General features: G+C 45.8%; 2 protein-coding genes across 5 annotated transcripts; one reads left to right on the plus strand and one right to left on the minus strand.

Annotated features, from left to right (window-relative positions):
* Positions 1 to 35: 35 nt before the first annotated feature.
* Positions 36 to 717, plus strand: LOC108153835. The gene has a single exon (XM_017283937.2). The coding sequence runs from the start codon at positions 141 to 143 to the stop codon at positions 567 to 569; it is 429 nt and encodes a 142-aa protein (XP_017139426.1). The 5' UTR covers positions 36 to 140; the 3' UTR covers positions 570 to 717.
* LOC108153742 lies at positions 583 to 20,418 on the minus strand. Of its 4 annotated transcripts, none has more exons than XM_017283892.2 (6): positions 20,342 to 20,418; positions 12,229 to 12,553; positions 12,098 to 12,167; positions 4,645 to 12,037; positions 3,477 to 4,577; positions 583 to 3,405 (listed from the first exon to the last, which is right to left on the minus strand). In XM_017283892.2, the coding sequence occupies exons 2-6, from the start codon at positions 12,525 to 12,527 to the stop codon at positions 1,226 to 1,228; spliced, it is 11,043 nt and encodes a 3,680-aa protein (XP_017139381.1). In that variant the 5' UTR covers positions 12,528 to 12,553; positions 20,342 to 20,418; the 3' UTR covers positions 583 to 1,225. The 4 variants fall into 4 exon arrangements, with proteins under 4 accessions (XP_017139381.1, XP_017139364.1, XP_017139372.1 ...); XM_017283875.2 differs by having other exon boundaries at positions 20,308 to 20,404; XM_017283883.2 differs by lacking the exon at positions 20,342 to 20,418 and adding an exon at positions 12,896 to 12,978.
* Between the last annotated feature and the right edge of the window lie 615 nt (positions 20,419 to 21,033).

Consider the following 21,033-nt stretch of genomic DNA (forward strand, 5'->3'; position numbering starts at 1 on the left):
GGGGCTATAGCAAATGGTTTTGTCGTATTTAAGAAGCATTTAAGACTAGGAAAGACGCCAGGAAGCCAACCATTCTCCAGTCTGTGGTCTGCAGTCGAGTGACCCACGCACGCACGCACAAAAAGCACACGCAGGCAGACATGCGTTTAATATTATTGTTTTCAATTCTCTTTGTAATCGCCCAGCAAGTCCTATCCTTGGGCAGAGTGGTGCAAACCAGGCACACATCAGTGGAGGTAGAATGGATGGATAACGGCAACGATGGATATGACGAGTATTCGCTGGAGCAAGACGCTGAGGAGGAGGAGGATGGCGATGACAATGACGATGAAGAGCAGCTGCTGCTGCTGAAAGCTGCCGAAAACCCCGTGGATGAGGATGAGGATAGCTGCGAGCACAGCTGCCCGCGCTACTACCGTCCCGTCTGTGTCCTGCGCAACCACCAGCTGGTGACCTATGCCACGCCCTGCGAGTACTACAATCAGCTGCGATGCACCAGTGTCCGCCAGCGGCAGGGCCAGACAGTGCCCACCTTTCAGTTTCAATACAATGGAGCGTGTCATCAGTGAAGAATACAAATAATAATATTGATAATAATTGATTCTTTGGGTGTACAAGTAATCGTAAACACTAGGTTTAACTTAATTTACAAAAAAAAAAAATATCTTGTCTTTCCCCGAATGTCTCGCTGAAAACTAAACCGATTTCATTATGACAGATATAGACATAGAGTGACTCTTCCTCTTCCTCTATCTCTATTTCTATCTCTCTCATAATGATCGCTTGGTCACATAGAGTGACTCTTTCTCTTCCTCTATCTCTATTTCTATCTCTCTCATAATGATCGCTTGGTCACATAGAGTGACTCTTTCTCTTCCTCTATATCTATTTCTATCTCTCTCATAATGATCGCTTGGTCACATAGAGTGACTCTTTCTCTTCCTCTATCACTATTTCTATCTCTCTCATAATGATCGCTTGGAAATCGGTTTAGTTTTCAATGCTTACAAATGTAGCAATAATTTTCATCTTGCTTAAAAGCAAACCAAAATGTTGTGTATATAAATTGTATGTTTTTAGTTTGGAACTAGCACAACACCTCTCTCTCTCGCGTGAAAACAGGCAGTTTCAGAAATGGCTGATCTCATCTCTTGATCTCATACTTTTTAAGTGTAATTTGAATAGTAATAGTCTTTCCTATGTATGGAGGATACCAGAGACATCCCTAGGGACGACTAAAGATCACAACGCTGTTGCGTCGCTTAAGGTTCCTTATTATGTTCTGTGGTCCAGCTGTCGATGTAGTCTGTTGATTGCCGGCTACTACTTTTGCTGCTGCTGGTGGCGGCGGCTGCAGTGGAGCTGTGGGATTAGTTCCCGTGAACGAGGTGGACCAAGTAGTATTCGCTGGTCTGCCGTGAGCTGCGGCTGGGCGTTGTGCGAGGGCTACGGCTGGGCGTTGTGCGAGGGCTACGGCTGGGCGTTGTGCGAAGGCTGCGGCTTGGCTTGGTGAAAGGGCTGCGGCTGGGCTTGGTGCGACGGCTGCTACTGCTGGTGGATTCGCCCTGATTAACTCATCTGGACCCAGGGTCTGACGTCGCTGGCTGATCTTGGCTTTTTTTGGCACTGGCTCCCCCTGGAGCCCCTGGATGGCGATAGGTGTGGTATTCTTGAGACCTATATGAATCCGGGGAATTGGCGGACGTTCGGCCAGGGCCATCAACTCTTCGTAAAGCTGGCGACTTAGAGTATCGCTATTGTAGCGTGTGTTGAGCAAACTGTTCTTGCTTATGATCAGACCGTTCTGGAATTGGAGGGCCGTCTGCATAAGGAATCGCAAAATCACCCGGTACGTGTACACTTGCCGGAAACGACCAACTCTTTCTTGGTGATTCGTGTAGCAGTGCTGGATGTACTGCTGGAAGCCACCGGGTTGATCCATCTGGCAAAAATGGCACCTTTGGAAGCCCCCAAAGTGGGAGATCATGTGCTGCAGCGTGACCATCTCTTCCTGCGAGGAGAACACACAGTATACGCAGCGAAACATCAGCGGGTGGACATTCGTGAAGCTGAAACCCTGATTGGCGTGCTCCTGCTGTCCGTGATGGTACATCGCTATCTGATCCGGCAGTATCTTCTGGCACAGGCTGCACTTTTGATAATACTCGGCCCCGTTTTTGCTTCGATTCAGATTCAGCAGCACCTCCAGACCCGAGTCCGTCATGTTCTTCAGATCGTTTGCCTGGTGATTCGCCTGCTCCATGTGGCTGCTGAGATCCTCCCAGTTCTGATAATTGTAATCGCAGAACCCGCACTCCCTGGGCCGACGCACATCACAGCCGAACGTCCTGACCAGGCGTTTATGTTGGTGCGCTGACATCAGATGGTCACGCAGCTCTTTAGCACTGCCATTAAAGGACTTGCATTGGCAGCACATCAATATCGGCTGCACCCGGAACATGAAAGATCGCTTCGCATGCGCCTTTGCCCAGTGCTGGGTTTTCATTTCCATCAGATTCCGTGAGGTGAAACCACAATGATCGCAGCAGAAAATATAGAAATGATTACGCAAATAGGATTCGATCAGGGTCTTATCCTTCTCTGCAATAGACACACGTAAACTCTCGTTAAAGGGTTCGCTGACATTCCGATTCGCTGTCGCTGTCACTGTCACTGGTGCTGGCGCTGGCGCTGGCGCTGTCACTCTCTCAGTCTCTGTTTCATCATCCGAGTCGAGAAGATCGATCACCTCACTGATCCTTGAATTGACAGCAAGGGGGGGCTGCTGAACTTCCTGCTCCTCTGGCTGCTCGTTCTCCTCTTCGTCTGGATCCTCCTCTTGATCTTCCTCCTGTTGCTGCTGCTCACGCTGCTGTGCCTCCTCAATCGGATAGGCCTCGGCCCAGGCCAGCTTATCGGGTAGATCAGTAAACACTCGCTCGAACTGGCAGATAGCCAGTCCCTTGAGGTCCGGATGTTCGTCAATCATGTGCGAGATAACGCTTCGCTCCTGAGCGCAACTGATCTCGCAATGCGGACACTTGTATTGGCAGAGGCACGCATGCTGCTCCTTGAGATGGGCCACGATCCGCTGGAAGCTGAGAAAGGCCAGCCGACACTGGCAGCAGTAGAACCCCATCGTTTGCCTTTTCCGCGCGATAGGGCGCTGATAGATAAGCGCTGGCTGCACCTGCTCACTCGGATGATTATCCAGAATGTGCTGAATGACGGAGACGGGCTCATTTGCCCCAAAACTACACTGCGGCGCACGCACAGGGCAGATGTACTGATGCTTAATGCCATGCACTGCCTCTACATGTGCGCGCATCTTTATTATTGCGTTGTCCATGTGCTGGCACAGATTGCATATGAGTTGATTGTGAGTTGGGTGCTTCGATAGCTTGGCTGTAAAGGGAATCGCAAAGGAGATTCAATCATTGGGTATGGGATCTGGGTACTGGCTACTGGGTACTCACGCAACTTAATCCATCGGGCTGTGGTCTTTAGCCGTGCATTTACCTCCTGCCTGTGTATCACCACATCTACATTGATTTTCGGGTGCCGGTCCATGATGTGCCGCTCAATGGAATAACGGTCGGGATTGCAGCGAGAGCAGGAACCGCACTGATAAACGTGATGCTTGTGGGTGAGCAGATGCTTCAAGTACTTTGTGACGGATAACTTGCTGGGCTGACGGCAGCGGCAGAAGGGGCACCACAGCACATCCGTGTACTTGTGCTCCTTCGACATGTGCTCGATGAGGGCCTGCTGCGTTGGCAGCTGTATGCCGCAGTCCAATGCACCGCAGACAAAGCGACCCGCTGAGGGTACGTACAGCATGTACGGATTGACCACCGTATGTTGTCCCCCAGCTCCGTTGGCCACATCTTCTTTCACCGGAGATGGCTCGGGGATTTCGGGGCTAGTCTGCACGATGCGCTGTGATTCCACGAACGCACCAATCGTCTGCACCTTGTGCATGGCCAGGTGTCGCTGCATGTGCACAACCTCAGAGCTGACATACAGACACTCGGCGCAACGCAGCTGCACCGTCAGCACAGTGTGGCCGCTGGGCAGCAGCTTCGCCTCCGAAGAGCGAAATACAAACTTTGTGCCGGCCTCGCGCAGCTTCAGTTCGCGGATCAGCTTGAACTTCATAGCCTGCAGCTGCTCTTGCTCGAAAGGCAACAGCACCCCAACCACATGACACACCGTGGAACTGTGGGCGGCCATTACAGCGTGGCCCTCCTGCAGGGAGACTTCCATCACCTTGAAGGAGTGATTGGGCAGGCCGAGCACCTCTGAATGGCACTTCTGGACGTGGAATATCACCATATCCTTGCTGGTGCCCGTCTCCAGGCACAGGCTGCAGATATAATTATGCCGCGCATGATGCAGCAGCATATGTTGCCGCAGCATTGGCGGCGTCTCCAGCGTGCGACAATACCGACACTTAACCAGCTCCGTGTCCATGCGGGAGCTGGAGCTGCGTATGTGGTAGTGGATGTGGTTGACAAACGATTCGCTCGTCAGTCGGGCCCCGCAGGTCCTCTGCGGACATTCGAACAGCTTGTCGTCTGTGGATTAGCGGAGAATATTAATGGATGCTGGGTATGGATAGGGCGATGGATCCCCAGTACTCACCCCCATATCCTGTAGGCTCTAGATATCTGACCAATACTTTGGAAAGAGATACTCCTCCATGTGGGTTGCCTGGAGCCGTTTCCTTTCCCTGTAGCTGTGGCTGTACTTTCTCCTTTGCTGGCGCTGACGCTGACACTGGCACTGCCGGTGGAACTGTCGCTGTAAATGCCTTCCTTTGCTGGGTGAATGTCTTATGAATCTGCTCGCTAACAGACAACTCCCCGCCCGGCCGTGTGGTTGTAGCTGTTTCCAGCTCATGGCGCGGCGCCAGGCCATGCACAAGGACGCCATGTCGCACATAGTCATCCACATCGGAGGCCACATGAGGGCAGTAGGCGCAGTACAGGTAGTCGGCGCTCCCAAAGCTGAAACGATGAAAATTCATGTGCTCCCGTATGCACATCACTGTGTGGGCACAATAGCCGCATCCAGCGGCCATGCAGCGAAAACGATCCTGCGACAAGTGGAGATTTGGACGACGGTTGGCTGTTGTTGGTGGTGCTCCAGCGGGAGCACCCTTTTCCGCTGCTGCAGATGCAGCTACAGCTGAACCTGCTGCTGTTGGAGCTGCCAGGCATATGTTGACGTGATTCGCAGAGATGCTTTGAGTCACCATAAAATGGCCATTGTTAACTGTTGCCAGTGACTCAGGCAGGACTGGTGGCATTGCCTGGGGTTCTGCTGGTTCATTCTGGGGTTCATCCACATGGCACACAGTCACGATTTGGAGGCCTGTGTTCTTCCTATTATTGTACAGCAGTTCTTCATTTGCCTTTTCGTTTCCATTTGCATTCCCATCTGCAGCCCTTGGGGCTTGCGTTTCCGTTTCCCTGGGAGATAATGCAGGCGGAGTGGCAGGCTTGGCGCAAAGAAATTCCCCCAGTCCGGCGGCATTTAAGTCCGCCAGCTGGTTGATAGGTCGTGGCGTGGCCTTTAGCAGATCCCTGAGCATAACATTAGCCAGGGTATCTCCTTCCACATTCCCATGCATATCCACATCCACTTGGTTCGAGGATACATTTTCCTGTTGCTGCTGCTGTTGCTGTTGCTGTATCTGGTCCTGTTCGACTTGCTTTGCAGCTTTCGTGAGTAAGTCGCCACTGAAGCGACGCACTCGAAGCTTGGGCAGTGCTGGCTTGGCCGCGGGCAGCAGCTGCTCGGGTGGATTCGCTGCAGGTGCTGCAGCAGGCATATGCTTCTGGGCCAGGTGATGCAGCTCATCTGCAATGCTGCGCGGTAGTGTCAGTAGCGCCTTTGTCTGGTCCTGGGTGATGCAGGCGAAACAGCCGCCGCTCCAGGACACCTGCGGATGCTCGATGGCAAAGTGTCGCTCCAGGCCCTCGCGCTCGTTTGAGAAGAGAAACGAACAGCCGGGATACACGCAGCAGTAGACGGCACTCGCCGGCAGTGTGGTCTCCCTCATGCGGTAGGCCACGTTCTCCACTCGCGTCAATGCCGACATTGGTGTGGTGTCCCCGGGGGCAGGTACTCCTCCTGCTGCTGCTGCTGCTACTACTATTTCGGAAGGAGTTGGCTTAGCTGCTAGAGCTGCAGTTGGGGCGGACAGTACTGGCTTTATCTGTATCTCCCGTGCTTTTTCTGGTTCTGGTTCTGGTTCTGGTTCCAAGGGTCGCATTTCGGGCATAAGTTCATTTGGATCGGCTGGCGTAATACGGGATGTTGAGTGACGTGGTCCGCCTCCTCCTGAACCTGAACCTACTCCTCCACCCGTTCTGTTGGTGAGGCGGGAGTAGTAACGATTGAATTTTCGGAATATCGACTGGGAGCGGGACCCATCCTGAGAGCCAGTCTCGACCAGATCGACCCAATCCCCGGGGACCCTCTTCTTGTCATCATCATCGACATCCTTAGCGCCAGGGGCTGGTGTGGGGGCTGTGCATGCAGATACGGTGTCCACCTCCACATCCACATCGACATCCATTTCGCTACCGGAATCATCGCTTCCAATGCCCATGAGGGGATCCACAGACAGGTCGGGAATATGCGTATCCACGGGGACTGCAGGCACTACTGTCTCCTCCTCCTCCTCTGAGGGTTTAGCTGGCGAATCCTGCGTTACCTGCGCTTCATTGCCGGTGCCCTCCACTTCCATTGGCAACAGTTCCGCCAAAATTGGCTTCTCCTCCACCATGGTGATGGCGGCAGCACTCTTTTGCTGGAGCCCAGACTCGTTTTGTAAGAGTTCCGTCTCCTCGATATCCTCCTCCAGCTGGGCATGCAGCAGCTTCAGATCCATTTCTAATTCGGGATCAAGATCCAAGAGGCACTCGTTGACGACCAAAATGGGTTCGGCGGCAGCATCTTCATTCAGCGGAGGCACCTCGATCTCCTGCATCTCCTGTGACGCTGGCATGCCATCCTCTTCAATCTCTTCCACATCTTCCTCCTCCCCTTGGGACTCGTCCCCCCGCTTGGAGAGCTTGGAGGGTCTGCCGGGCTTCCGTTGCTTTATCTTGAAACAAATCTTCTTCTTGGGGGTCTTCGGATAGATCATGGAGCTGCGTCGCGATATCAGCTTCGGCACGGCCGTTTCCGTTTCTGTTTTCATCTGTATGTCATCGGCGGGACGACAGCAGAGGATCACCTTCTCCATTTCTATGTCCGCGATCAGCTGTTCGTTTAACCGATGATGCTTCATCAGATGCCTGTCCCGTCTCTCCTGCCCCATCTGCACGTAATCGCACACAGGACAGACATGCAGACTGAGGGGCAGGCAGCTGGTTCTCGGGTCGGAAACTATTTGTGCTTCGGGGACACAATTCTTGCGATGCTTCTTAATTGTAGCCTGGCGTCGCATGGGTTGCTTGCACGCCGAGCACTGGGTATTGCTCTCGCCCGTATGCCCAATCAGATGCAACGCTATGTTGCCGAAGGAGGAGTTTTGCAGGTCCTTCGTGCAGAAGGGACACACGTAGTTGTACTTCATTCTGCTGCCGTCACCCCCCGCAAACCGCAAACGATTGCCCCGACCTTCGCGCAGTTCGTCCAGCATGCCGGGTGCCAGGCGAGAGATGTAGTTCTCCTTGTGGTACTGCAGATAGTGGCCGATGGGATTCTTATCGATCTCCATGTGGCACACAACACAATCTATGGCCCCAGTGGACATGGCATTCCATTCGGAGTTCACATTCAGTTGTGTTTTTTTGTTTCGCTTTTTCTGCTCCTCCTTTCGCTTTGGTTGTGTTGTTGTCGTTGTCTTTGACGTTTTCGCTGACGTTGGCGTTGGCGTTGGCTGTTTCGGGGACTGCGGGGGTATTGGCATTGGGTGACGCCGCAAACGCACAACACATTTCAACACTGGCTTCTCCCTTTTCCAGATTGTGGACGCTCGATTGATGCCGTCGTTGTTTCCGCGGGGTCCACAGGGTCGACCGCGACGTGCCACATTTCGAATCTCCCTTGGGCTGGGCCTACGACTGGGAAGAGGAGAAGGAGACGGCGATGGCGATAGCGACTCTGAACGCCGTTGCACCTGTTGCAAAGTGCATGCTCGTCTTCCAGTGGCCCGCGTCACTTCCTCTCCGTTGTGCATGGACGAAAGATATTCGTTGAGCTTTTCCAGCTCGTTCCTCTTGCGTGCCCGTGGCTTGGCTCGTGCTAGATGCACGGTCGGTGGAGCAGGCGGTGTCGGTGTCGGCCGTGTTGGTGTTGGGGCAACAGACTGTTCATCGGAGTCCGTCACCTCAATCTGAGCACGGTTTTCTTCGATTTCCAGTCGTGGTCTCTTGCTCGCTTGCACGATCGCATTCTTGGGCGAGGAGGGAGGTCTGCCTCGTTTGCGTTTCACAGGCTGAGGAGTCTTCTCCGTTTGCAACTCCGTCGCCTCCGGTTTGGTGGAAATATCAGTCTCAAAATTGTTATCCTCCCCCGATCTCGGCTTGTCTGCCTCCGATTTGGAATGTGGAATATCAGGTTTTGTTTGCGGCACTGTAATGGATCGTAGCTTCTTTTCCTCGGGTGTGGCCTTAGCGGACCTGTTTATCTGACCCAAACCGAAGCAGTTCCGGCTGAGCTTCGTTTCGTTGAAGGAACATTCGGGTATGCCGCGTGTGCGCCGCTTTCCAGTGATAATATTCTGGGTAGACACGCGGCAATTATCGCTGGTCTTCTCGAATATATTCGCCAGATGGCGTGCCTTCATCGATTGCTTCTCATCCTTGCGCTTCTGTTCGGTGAGGTCCTCATACATCAGGCTACTGCCATTAAAGAGCAAGGCCCTGTCCACCAGCGGACGGCTGGCCGTCGGTGCCATCGAATTGCGGCGTCGCATATTCGGATTGATTTTTCGGCTGTATGTGGGCCCCTGCTGCTCCTCACTCCCATTTGTATCTCCATTTGGATTTGCCTTAAACTTCTGGCCAAAGTCCTCGAGCAGCTTGGAGCCATCGTCGTTAAATAGGAATGTACTGTGGCCGTTGGGACCCAGGAAAATCTTCATTTTCGATAGTTTGGGGGGTACCTTTTGGCCCGCAACTGGATCCGCAACCGCAACTGCGGCTGCCATGGACTCGGCAGTTGCGGTTTCAGTTGCGGTTCCAGTTGCAGTTCCACTTGCAGCCGCGTTATCGGGCTTCCCTTCCAAAGGGCTTCCTGCCTTTGTTTTTGTGTTCTTCAGGTCAATATCCGATGCAGCGTCCTCCGGCTGTATCTCCGGTTTGTCGGTTGTCGGTTTGCCCTCGGAGGCTTTGTCCGAGGGCGTACAGGGTATACAGACCATCGGTGGCTCGTTCTCTACGTTATCCGAGAGAGAGCAGGAGGCGCCTGAGCCATCGATCTGTGGCTTATTATTCGAGTTGTTTCCTTTCGCAATAGTCTCCGCAGTGGAACAAGAGGAAGGTAAAGAGGAGGGCGTGGAGGATGAGGCTTTCTTGTCGCCTGCTTCTTTTTGCTCCTTCTTTTCCGTTTGATTGTTGTCTTTTTTCTTCTTCAACTTCTTTTTCTTTTTCTTGTTGGCATTCTTTGCTGCTGACGTCTCTTCCTTTTTGGGTTTATCCTGATCTTTAGACATATTTTTGTTCTTATCCGCATCTTTAGATCGATTCTTTTTTTCCGCTCTTTCAGGTTTAGGATTATCTTTAGGATCTTTAGGACTATTCCTGGGGCTCTCGCTCTCCACGTTAGGAGTATCTTTGTTATTATCAGTACTCCTATTCGTATCCTTATCCTTGTCTCTGTCGTTATCCTCTCTCTCATTACAGGATTTGTTCGTGAGTGGACTCGTGCATGAGCTGGCACTCTCGCCCTCTTTACCATTGCCCAAGGACTGGCCCACTTTGGTCGTGGCTGCTGCCGCTGTCGACGTTTTTTTGGGTATTCGAAAGTCGATCTTCTTGGCCGGACCATTCGCGATGACGGTGCGATATGAGGTGTCCAACTGGCGCTCTGGTAGTGCCGTCACTGCCAACGTTACTGCCGCACAATCGCTCTCCTCCTGCTGCCGCTGCTTGTCGGCTGCCTCCAGCTGGCGTTTTTTCTCGATGTCCGCCAGGCGCTGCTCCTCGGCCACCTTGGCAGCGGCTGCTGCCTCCCTGGCCTTGGCCTCACGATGCTCGCGATACGAATGCGGCCCATCATAATTCCCTCCGCCTCGTCCTCGTCCGCCGCCTGGTGGCATGTATCGATGGCTAATGCCACCGGGGCCGCCACGAAAGCTGCCTCCACCGAAGTTGGGTCTAGGTCCAGGCAGAAACCCAGGATCGGGACTAGGTCTACCTCCACCATTAAAGGGATTTGTTTCATTTCTATTGTTATTGTTATTGCCATTCCAGGACGAAGGTTGCCAGTTCGTGGAGTTGCCCTGAGAATAGCCCTGGTGCTGATGTTTGTGCTGATGGTTCGGTCGTGGCATATTCTGACAGCGTGGATCCCGTGTCTCACGTGGATCCCATGTGGCTTCACGTGGCATCGATCTCGGATCGGAAGGATGAAAGTATTTGGACAAATGGGGCGCAGGGCCCGAGGATTGCGTCTCGTTCCCAGGGAGTCCTTGTGGCCGCTGGTTCCCATGAACATTGTGCGGAGGCCGCACATGCGCATTATGGCTGTTCAGATTCCGTGGTCGAAAGCCCATGCTTCGTTCCTCAGCTACTGCCCCTGGGATGCGGTTCCATACGGAGGAGGCCTTCATTGGCGGTGCCGGCAGCACTGGCGATGTATCGCGAATGACACTCGGGGGAGGAACTGGCAGGGGGGGAGGAGCTGGCGGGGAGGCCAGTACATTCGAAACGGCAGCTGACAAGGCGTGACTTTTGTAATTGGGATTCTTTCCACGCGGATCCATGCTGTTCGATGCCAGTGGCAATGTGCACGGCAGTCCCGTTCCCACAGCCCCGGAGGGATCCAGCTTATCCATCAGCATAGCGGCCAGTTTCTTGCGTGCTTCCGAAAGTGGACTGACTGGTCTATCCCTTCTGGCAGCATCTCTATCACACAAGGATGGTGGAGGAGTAGGAGAAATAGTAGGAGCAAGAGTAGGAGTACCATTCGATGGCTCTGTGGGCGGCTGCTGCTGTTGGTGCCTCTCGTTTGGTGTTGGCTGACGCACTGCCGCCGCCGATGTGGAGTCTGCTTCACATTGTCTGGTAAATGCCGTCTTTGCTGTTGCTTGATCTGCATTGGATCGGCGCGAGAATCCTAGATCGGCGCTGGCGCTGGCATTGAATTGCAAACTTCTAACTTTGGTCCGCTCTCTATTGGCATTCTCTCGCGCCTGCTTTTGTTCTCTGTCCAGGGTTCTGGCTTCACGTATGGCAGACAGTAAATCTTGTCCATCAGAAGGAACTCTGTCGCACTCTCTGGCCTTCTGGCTGGTATCCGCCTTGCCACCCTCTGGTTTCTTCTGATCCCGACTTGCTCCTTGACTCTTTGCTGTACTCTTGCGCTCATTGCGTGGCTTGTGGGCGGAAAAGCTGTGGGAACTGGAGGACCTGCGCGCTGGCTCCTCTGCGACTTTATTCGCTGGGGATGGGCGATCGAGTGAAACGGATTTGCGTCTTTCAGTCGAAGCTTTCGATCCAGACAATGTTGTCGACCTGCTCTGAGGATTTCTTTTCCTGTTTGTTGATTCCATGTGGTCCTCACTTTCACTGCTGGACGAACTTATCGATATTTTATCGCCATATTTTATCGCAGTACTGCTGGGCTTCTCTTTGCGCTTTGTGAGTCCTGTGCTTGTGTTTGAGCCAGAACCCTTTGGTTTCTGGTTGTTGATCTGAGGCGAGGCGGCGGCAGTGGCTGTGGATTTGGATTTGGCTAGAGCTGTGTCTTGTTCCGGGGCTTGACCTTTCTGGAGCAAGCGTTTTTGAGCGGGGGCCCCGGAACGGTTGCCTGATGCGGCACCACTGGCCTCGCGTGCCTGTCTATTTCGGACCTTCTGCAATTCAGTTTTAATTAGTTGGGAAAACAAAACTGCGGCGGTCGGGCGGCAACTTACCTCACCGAATTTCGTCTCCAGCTTCATTACAATCGTTTCAATTTTATTGAGAGTCGACGGGGTCACATTGCTGTGCATAAAGAAACTGTTGAGGAACTTCTCAAGTAAAAAGGTTAACTGAAAGCACTTACTCTCGCTTGACAAGGCAGATGAGGGCCTCTAGACGGGAGAATTGTCCCTGGGTCAGACTCGACATAAACGCATTTTTCACTTCCTCGATGAAGGGCAAGAGGCCAAGAATTTGCTTTTGTTTAGCAACAATCGCTGGGTCCAGGGGCAGAATAGCCCCCTCTTCCTCAGAGACATTTTCAGAGGCGGACACTTGGACATCTCTGTGGGTGACATCGCCGGTCTGCTGGCGGTCAGTCACTGCCTCGGAATCATCCGACTCACTGATGACCTCCAAATTAATTTCGCTTGCATCCTCCATGTGCCAGTCTTTTGAGGTTTTCTCTCCTGTGGAAATAAAATAACAAAATGTTAAATGTAAAGTCCTATCGATATCAGAACCGATCACAGCTGTACAGCTGTCCATCCGCCTATGAATCCATCGCACCCGCCTATGCAGCTGCATACGTACATATGTGCAAAAACCATGCCAAAGAAACTTATCAAATGGCATGACCATATCCATACACTTAATGTAGGTAAAATAATGAAAACAAAAACAACTAAAGTCTATCGGCTTGGGAATGCGTAAATGGGAAGCAACATCAACATGACATTTCAAACGAGCTATGACTTGTTTCGCTCAGGAGCCAACATGGCCTTGAAACACGCTTGCTTTAGAATTTTTACCTGATGATGGATGCTAATACATACATATGCAGGAGCAAACAAAGAATACAATACGGTCTCTTAAAGTGCCCGGCATGCAGACGACCGCCTATCGGCTCGATGTTTACTATTTCGATGTTTACTTCCCATCACCATTGATTGGAAATAGTTTTTTCATGGTTTATTTTATTTTCAAAACCGAAAATGACCTATATATGTACATAAATAAATCAATTAATTAATTGGGGAGTAGAGAATTGCAAACTAAAAAGTTAATATTCTTTGGTGGGATACATATGTAAATATCGATTCGATTGCGTAAAACCGAATTCGCCGCAAACCTCAGGCGACGTTGTGCCTGCTTTGGTGGTACATATGTGCGTATCAACAGCACTGCTTTTTACATATGTGTGTGTGTTCCATGTGGTACCCAGGGTAGAATTATGAACGATCCCCTTCGTTTTCGTGTTTTGCTTGTTGTTTTTTTTTTATGTGGTTCGGTCGACGACGAGGGTCGTCGTGTCCCCCGCCAAGACTGTTTACGAAGCAAAAATACGACTTCTTCGCCTATTCGTTACCTGACTAGCGGAGTTATTTCTGTACTAAAAAACGCATACTATTGTATCCAGATGTTGAGCCAAGCAATTAAAAACAGGGATAAGCCCTTTAAATGTATACATACATACATATGTATGTATTTTGGAGAGATCGATCTATATTTCTTCACATATTCATTGTATGCATAGTCTTACACACGCTGGTGCATATGCATGTATGGATGTATGTATGTATGTATGTATCAATATTCAAAGTTGCTTCTTTAATACGAATTTTTTGAAACTGATGACATCACAAAGAGGAAACGAAAAATTGCTGATCCAGCGTTAAAACTGTAATTGAAAGCGACCCAAATATGGATGTACATATATATGTTCAATTATGAAATTGAAGTTAACACAGAAATGCAACAGCTTAAAAAAACCACTCATATAACGATGAATTTGTTCATATGTACACAAGTATGTATGTATTGTTCAAAATTCAGAAGTAGTTTTCCCGCACACTCACATTAGATCTTTTGGGCTGTGCACAAAAAGAGATTGTCGTTGAATCGTGTAGTGTTTAGGAAAGTAAATTTATCTGCTGATCTCTGATTAATGATTATAATATGATGATTAATATGTTATATGTTACAAATTGTTCAATTAATTTTTAATACATTTGTCCTAAGACAAGAGTTCAAATAATACCGTCATATCGTCGGGTTTCTATCTCAGAAGAACGACGTTCGCTGTCCTCTAATATTCTCACTAGCCAAAGTGATTGTTTCAGTAGATTGCGATGTGTGATGGTTTAAAACTGAGGCAATTTTGTATACAAATATCGGTATATAAATCAAACAGCCTTTTGGCGTGTAAATATGAGAGGCCTTCATGAATCCAAGTATTTATTAAATCACAGCTATACTCAAGCCCCTTTAATTATATCGATCCATACGAATCCTTCCTTCACTCAGATTCTGATCACTTTCGAATGCGAAGGTTCGTTCTCATGTCTTTGAAATGACTCAAAACATCCCAATCTGATTTTGTAGAGCCGATTCCAAAAAGGAATGGTTCTATAATACTTATTTTTCACCAAAAACCATAAAATTTAAGCCAAACCACTTACATTTGATGTATTGGTCCGATTTTGAACATTTTTGTGATTTATATACATACATACAAAAGTTTCAGTAGGATTATCTCAAAAAACGAATGGGTCCTATGGAACCTTTATGATATGGATATGGATCGATCAGTCCGATTCCAACAAAGGATTTTAAAATCCATAAAGAAAACTATATACTTTGAACTTCATATGTTGCATAAAAATAGTTTAGATCTAAATTTTGAAAGCTTCTTTAGCTCAGCTGTAGTGTGCGATAGTGGGTCTCCCAAGTACAAAATATAAGCTGAAACTTATCGCTTTAGAGGAAATGTCTTTTCCGCGTCACCGCTTTTCATGGCTGCGATTCAAACTGGCCGACAAGATCCCAGAATTTTACCTTGACAGACTTCTTGTTTTTTTTAATCACGCTCTTATATCAACAAACCGTAGACGCAAAAAAAAATCCCCTTGCACTATGTATTTCTGTTTTCTCGAGAAGCTAACTGACTGAAATTATATTTTTGTTTGAAAAACGCATAGGGACTGGCCTGTGTCACCGTGACGAAACATTCTTTCGGTTGATGAAAGTAAACTGGTATTATATGGTCAGATAGACTCCAGAGAATATGTTTGGCGTTCACAGAAACCCTATTACCACCCAAAATCTTTAAAAGAGAGGGGGAACGCTGTGAGTTGCTGCGGAGACCGCAACTTACACCCTGCGCTAAAATTTTCTTTTTGAAAATAAATTTAAAAAATAATAAATTAATATATTATATTAAATTTTATATGTTATATTTCGCTCAAAATAAATCTCAGCATTTATTTGTGTTATTTATGTAAATATATATATTTGTATTCTTTGAAACTACGTTACTACTGCTTTTATGTATCAATAACAAATAAAAGATAAGGAAAGCTAGTTGCTCATAGTCGTACCTGAGGGGGGAAGAAGACTTACGAAGACTTACTTGCGCTTGACTACGCTCTTGCAATTTATTTATCTATTTTTAGAATTGCTTATCTTAAGCCGCGAGTGTTAATGCATTGATACTTAGTTTTTGGTGATTATTCTTAGTCGCGTTTCAAGATGGGTCGCAAACGTAATTGTATTCCGCGTAATTTTTTTACATTCCACGCGGAAAGTAATGTTTCTGAGTGTAAAATTTGCAAATTGACTTTGAGTGGAAATTTTGTGTGCAATCTAAAGCGGCACTTAGAAAAGGTGCACAAAGGCGAATATGAAACCTTGGCCGAAAACAAAAAAACCGAAGTGCCCGAAAAGAAAAAGAAGTTTTCGGGGGTAATGGGGCAAGATGATGTCAAGAATGCCTGTATTGACCTGGTGACTGCCGCAAAACATCCGTTTGCTGTACTAGACTCAAAAGGCTTTAAGGCGTTAACAGCTCACATATTTAGCGGCTTGGATATGCCCACTGTAACTTCCAGAAATATTATGAGCTTAGTCGAGGAAAAGTACAGCCAAATTAAATGCGACATGGTCAAAACATTCAAAAACAGAATCCTCTGCCTTAAAATGGACACGGCCATTGTCATTGTCAAAATTAATTTTTGTAAAATTAAATAATACTTATTAATTAAACGTATATCCGACAACAAAACCAAAAATAACAAAAAAATTTTAATGTATTTTCAAAAAGAAAATTTTAGCGCAGGGTGTAGCTTTGTGGTCCTTTGACAAGGATATGCAATAATATTGGCAAACATTCTAACACAGAAGCCGTAAATTCCTGTTGAGTTTTATTTTAAGCGAAAAAAATAAAAATCATTGATAATCATTATTTTTGAGTTTTATTTTTTTTGATCAAGAATAATGATTAATCCTAAGTTTTATCAAATTACTCAAAAATAATGATTATCTGTGAAGAAAATCGTAAAAAATCAAAAGTTTACAAATCATGGCGGCAATGCAGAGATTGTACAAAAATAAAGATTTTGGTGTAAATAGTGTTTTTCTAGGTCCATTAAAAATAAGAGATTTTTTTATTTAAAAAAAAAAAAAAAAAAAATGATTATTTACGGTTCCTGCTTTTTGGAATCGGTTCTACAAAATCAGATTGGGATGTTTTGAGTCATTTCAAAGTCATGAGAACGAACCTTCGAATTCGGAAGTGATCAGAATCTGAGTGAAGGAAGGATTCGTATGGATCGATATAATTAAAGGGGCTTGAGTATAGCTGTTATTAAATAAATACTTGGATTCATGAAGGCCTCTCATATTTACACGCCAAAAGGCTGTTTGATTTATATACCGATATTTGTATACAAAATTGCCTCAGTTTTAAACCATCACACATCGCAATCTACCGAAACAATCACTTTGGTTAGTGAGAATATTAGAGAACAGCGAACGTCGTTCTTCTCAGATAGAAACCCGATATGACGGTATTATATGAACTCTTGTCTTAGGACAAATGTATCAAAATTAATTAAATAATTTTTAACATATAACATATTAATCATATCAGTGACGCGTTCCGAAACGAAGAAATGCCGTAGTACCAAAATATTGATTGTAGATATCAGACACATTTTTATCTGGTATTTTGGTAGCAGCTCAGCGACAGAATTGAATAATTCGTAAAGATCATTTTTGGTACAAAATGTTCTAATGTTCATCAGCTAATTTTTACCCCCGGTAAAACTAGGCAAAAATTCAACTTTCTTATTTACGCTTCGCACCAAACCGACAGATGTGAGGCTTTTGATATATATAATGAACTAAAGTTTTTTTCATGGTGTGGTTTTTTTTTAAATTGTTAAACATATATAGGTACATTAATAAGGCGTCGTTAATGGTATCGTTTGTAAAAATTTATTTTGTCCAAAACCTCTGAATGCCGCATTTTGCTGTTAAATTCCTTTCTTGTTTCATTCATTTTAATCATTCTGTACATACCGTCGCACACAATTAATGTTTAAAAACCCCGATAATTGTTGTGCAAATAGTCTTGTAATAGCACGGGAATAAACCGAACTGGGTTTCGCGACCAACGCGTTTCAGCGCGAATGTGCATCAATGTCTTTTAAAAGATTGGTTTTGATTTTACGCAAAAATGATTTAAACATTTATTTAGGCTAGCAGAGTTTGGGCAATTTTTCCGGATTTTTTTTAAAATGGTAGGATGCCTAAATCTATATATAAAATATTACGTAAATTTTATATAAATTCATCAAAATCGACAAATTGGTTAAAAAGAAATAAGGGTTTTACTTCACAAAAATTTTCTGTTAGTAGAATGGTTTAATATTCTGCAAGCAGATCATAGTTGACAAAACGGTCAATTCTATTCCCTGTTCAGGGCTTGTGAATTAATTACATTCGAAAACTATAAAAACTGAACAGTATAGTTATAAGATGTATTTTGGCTATTAATATGATAAAGAACATTCTGAATTTATTCTGGGAGCGGCATCTGCAAAATTGATTCAAAATGCTGAATTTCCAGATATATACCATAAATTAACCGGATTTTTTCACTGTTTCGGCTGATTAAGTGTTGGTAGAACATTTTTTATTTCTAACAATTACGCGTCATAATTTTCCCAGTGTTAATCTAATGATTTTTATGGATTGAGATGAAAAAAGCACTCGAGGCACTGTTCAGACCAGAGGAAATATACAAATAGCTTGACTTTAAAGAGGCGTTAAAGCCGTCCAAGTCAATAATATGACAAGCAAATCCGTATTGCCATCTGTACGATATTATTATTGCGGTTCAAGCCTATTGAATTCCAATAAGATTTTCCAGGAACGCAAGAAACCAATATGCTGTTAAAGAAATTTGTATTTCTGCCCATCAGTGATCACACTATTTTAATAATCCAAATTCCAAATGTAAACGTCCTCTGTGTCAAGTTTTCCATGAACAAGGCGTCTACAGCCAAACTTTTTGCAAAAACTATTTTTTATGTGTTTGCTGTATGGTTGCTTATTTTCTGCTCATCAGTAATCACACTTTTTCCACATTCCAAGTTCCAATTTTAAATTTCATTTCCTTCAAATTTTCCGCGAGAGAGCAACAAATTTTTAATCAGTTGAGATGTGTGCAGGGCCTACGATTATCACGATGTGCCACATGTGGAGGATGATGTTGCCCGTCTCCTCGATGCTTATTATTTTTTCGTAGACATTTTAAGTTTTAAATTGTTCACAATGCTCCCATCGTGCATTCTGTCGATCTCTCTAATAAATATACGGGTATGCAAAAAGCAACGACTGATAACTGACACTCAAGTTCCAGTATATTTGTGTGTTGTAGGTGTTGTAGCATAAGCAATTAATGCTCACAATTATTCTATTCCTGGGCCGACGAATTTAATAGCCATTATCAGGTGCATACCAAAAGCTTTCCGTGGCAGAAACAAATGTTAATTTCCATTGGTGTATACTTGAAGCTCTTCTCCCGTCATTGGGAAAATTTAGCTTGCGGGTAATGCTGTTCCATACCAAAAATCGAGTGTGGCATCACATTTTCAAAGCTTAAAGCAGTGACGCATTTCAGAAATATCAAGATGTTTTGCGCCAAAAAAAAATATATATTTTTTAACATTTTAAGCGTAGAGCTGATTAATTTTTGTCTTCCTGCAGTGGACATCCTACCACATCCACTGTAGGTATGGCGACCTCGCTGCGTCGAACTAAGTTCCTATGGACAGTGCACAGAGCGCTGCCGACTATTGATTTATAGCCGTCAGTTACTATTCACAATTCAGATTATATATATAATCTTTTGATTGACGTTACTTCAACATTTTTTTGCGAATCGAAAATAGTTGCGAATCGACTGTCAAATCGCAAAAGTGCGTGATCCGGTTGCCGCAAATCAAATAAATATCGCAAATATCACATAAATACCAATTTTTGTGAGCGGGAAATTCCTTTGGTCTGAGTTGTGCAATCTAAAAAATATGATTAGTTCTATAATTTTGCCGTTTCGGGTTGCTCGTAACTTCAAAATTGTGTCAATAACCAGATGGACGGACAAATGGACAAATTAATATGTCTATATTGGTATAACCTTAATGGTTCCATTTTCCAATAATTCAACAATTATTAAATTATCGGAAGACAATGTGGTACAGATCTCAGAGACTATTAGAGCTAGAGCAACCAAATTTGGTATCCACACTCCAGATAAATCTCACTGTTAGTTTATTTCAAAATTTCCTTTCCGCCCCTACAAAAAACGAAAAATCAAAAAGCACACCGAACGAAAAGCGTACAAATAACTAGACGCGGCCATCTTTTTATCTTCTCTTTCAATAATTTTTTTGGTTTGGTTGAACGAACAGCAAAAAAGCGACTGGTAGCAGAGAACCAGCCATCTTTTTTCTTCTCTCTGAACATTTTTTGGTTAGGTTGATGCAAACGAACAGCAAGAAAGAGACTAAACAGTGATAGCAGAGAACCAGCCATCTTTTTTCTTCTCTCTGAACATTTTTTGGTTAGGCTGAAGCAAACGAACAGCAAAAAAAAGAAAAATCTTTTGCCCTTTGCACTGAGCCACTCTGATTATTAATTGCACTGCCTATAGACACGAACAAACTAACCAATGCAGAGAGCACTAAAAACTTGCAAAATGAAGGATCAATCGCGCACACATATGTATGAAGAACTCCGACGCAAAAAAAAAAAAAAACCCAGCACGAGCACATAAAGCGACGACACACAGAAATTTTTTAGTAAATTCCCTCACAGGAGCACTAAAAGTCGTATTTTCTTTTTGTTTACCATGAGAACTATAGCAACAAAGACTTACCAGAGTTTTTCTTACTTTTTACAATTTTTCTTACTTTTTGCAGTTTTTCTGAACAACGATGATTTTATTGATGCTCACACGCCAAAAGTAGTCAGTCAAATGAAAATGCATTTGTTTTCGCCGTCAACCAGTTTTTGAGCGACGTCGCACACACATAAACAGTTCACATGTTCACATATGTGAACTGTGTGGCAATCCAACAGACTACGGCGAATTGAATTCGCCGCAAATGCCGGCACAGTATCCGATATTTTCACTTCTGCCGATAGGGCTGTTCTTTTGTACTGTATATGTATTCCAACTAAAAATATCGATGTTTGAGAAAAAACATCGATGTGTACACCCTAGCATCGATGTTTCTCCAGCTCTAATTCCAAAACTTTAAGACCTCCAAAGCGATAAATTCTGATTTGTATTCATTATTAAATTTTCATATATATTTTTATATACATAATTCTATATTGAGAAGTCACAAAGAAACCCAAAAACAAAAAAAAAAGTATTTTGATATATTCGCAAACTGGTCACATTGTGAGGCTAAGTGGTGCTGCATACATACAAACAAGAGCGACGGTACGTGTTTTGAGTTGGTATGCACATGCCTATGGGTGCAAATATGTGTGGATAGCCGCAACGGTGAAAATAACAGAATGGGTCGTGAAGGAGAACGTAAGTATACATTAGGTTAGGTTAGGTTAACCCGAACGGCCCTCAGCGGGGCCACGC

The sequence above is a fragment of the Drosophila miranda genome, chromosome XL (assembly GCF_003369915.1).
Source record: "Drosophila miranda strain MSH22 chromosome XL, D.miranda_PacBio2.1, whole genome shotgun sequence".
Classification (NCBI taxonomy): Eukaryota; Metazoa; Arthropoda; class Insecta; order Diptera; family Drosophilidae; genus Drosophila; species Drosophila miranda.

Coding starts and splice junctions, on each gene's coding strand:
- LOC108153835 (XM_017283937.2), top strand. CDS start 141: ATGCGTTTAATATTATTGTTTTCAATTCTCTTTGTAATCGCCCAGCAA.
- LOC108153742 (XM_017283892.2), bottom strand. CDS start 12,527: ATGGAGGATGCAAGCGAAATTAATTTGGAGGTCATCAGTGAGTCGGAT. Junction 4,578..4,644: donor AGAGCCTACAGGATATGGGG/GTGAGTACTGGG, acceptor GCTAATCCACAG/ACGACAAGCTGTTCGAATGT. Junction 3,406..3,476: donor AGCCCGATGGATTAAGTTGC/GTGAGTACCCAG, acceptor TTCCCTTTACAG/CCAAGCTATCGAAGCACCCA.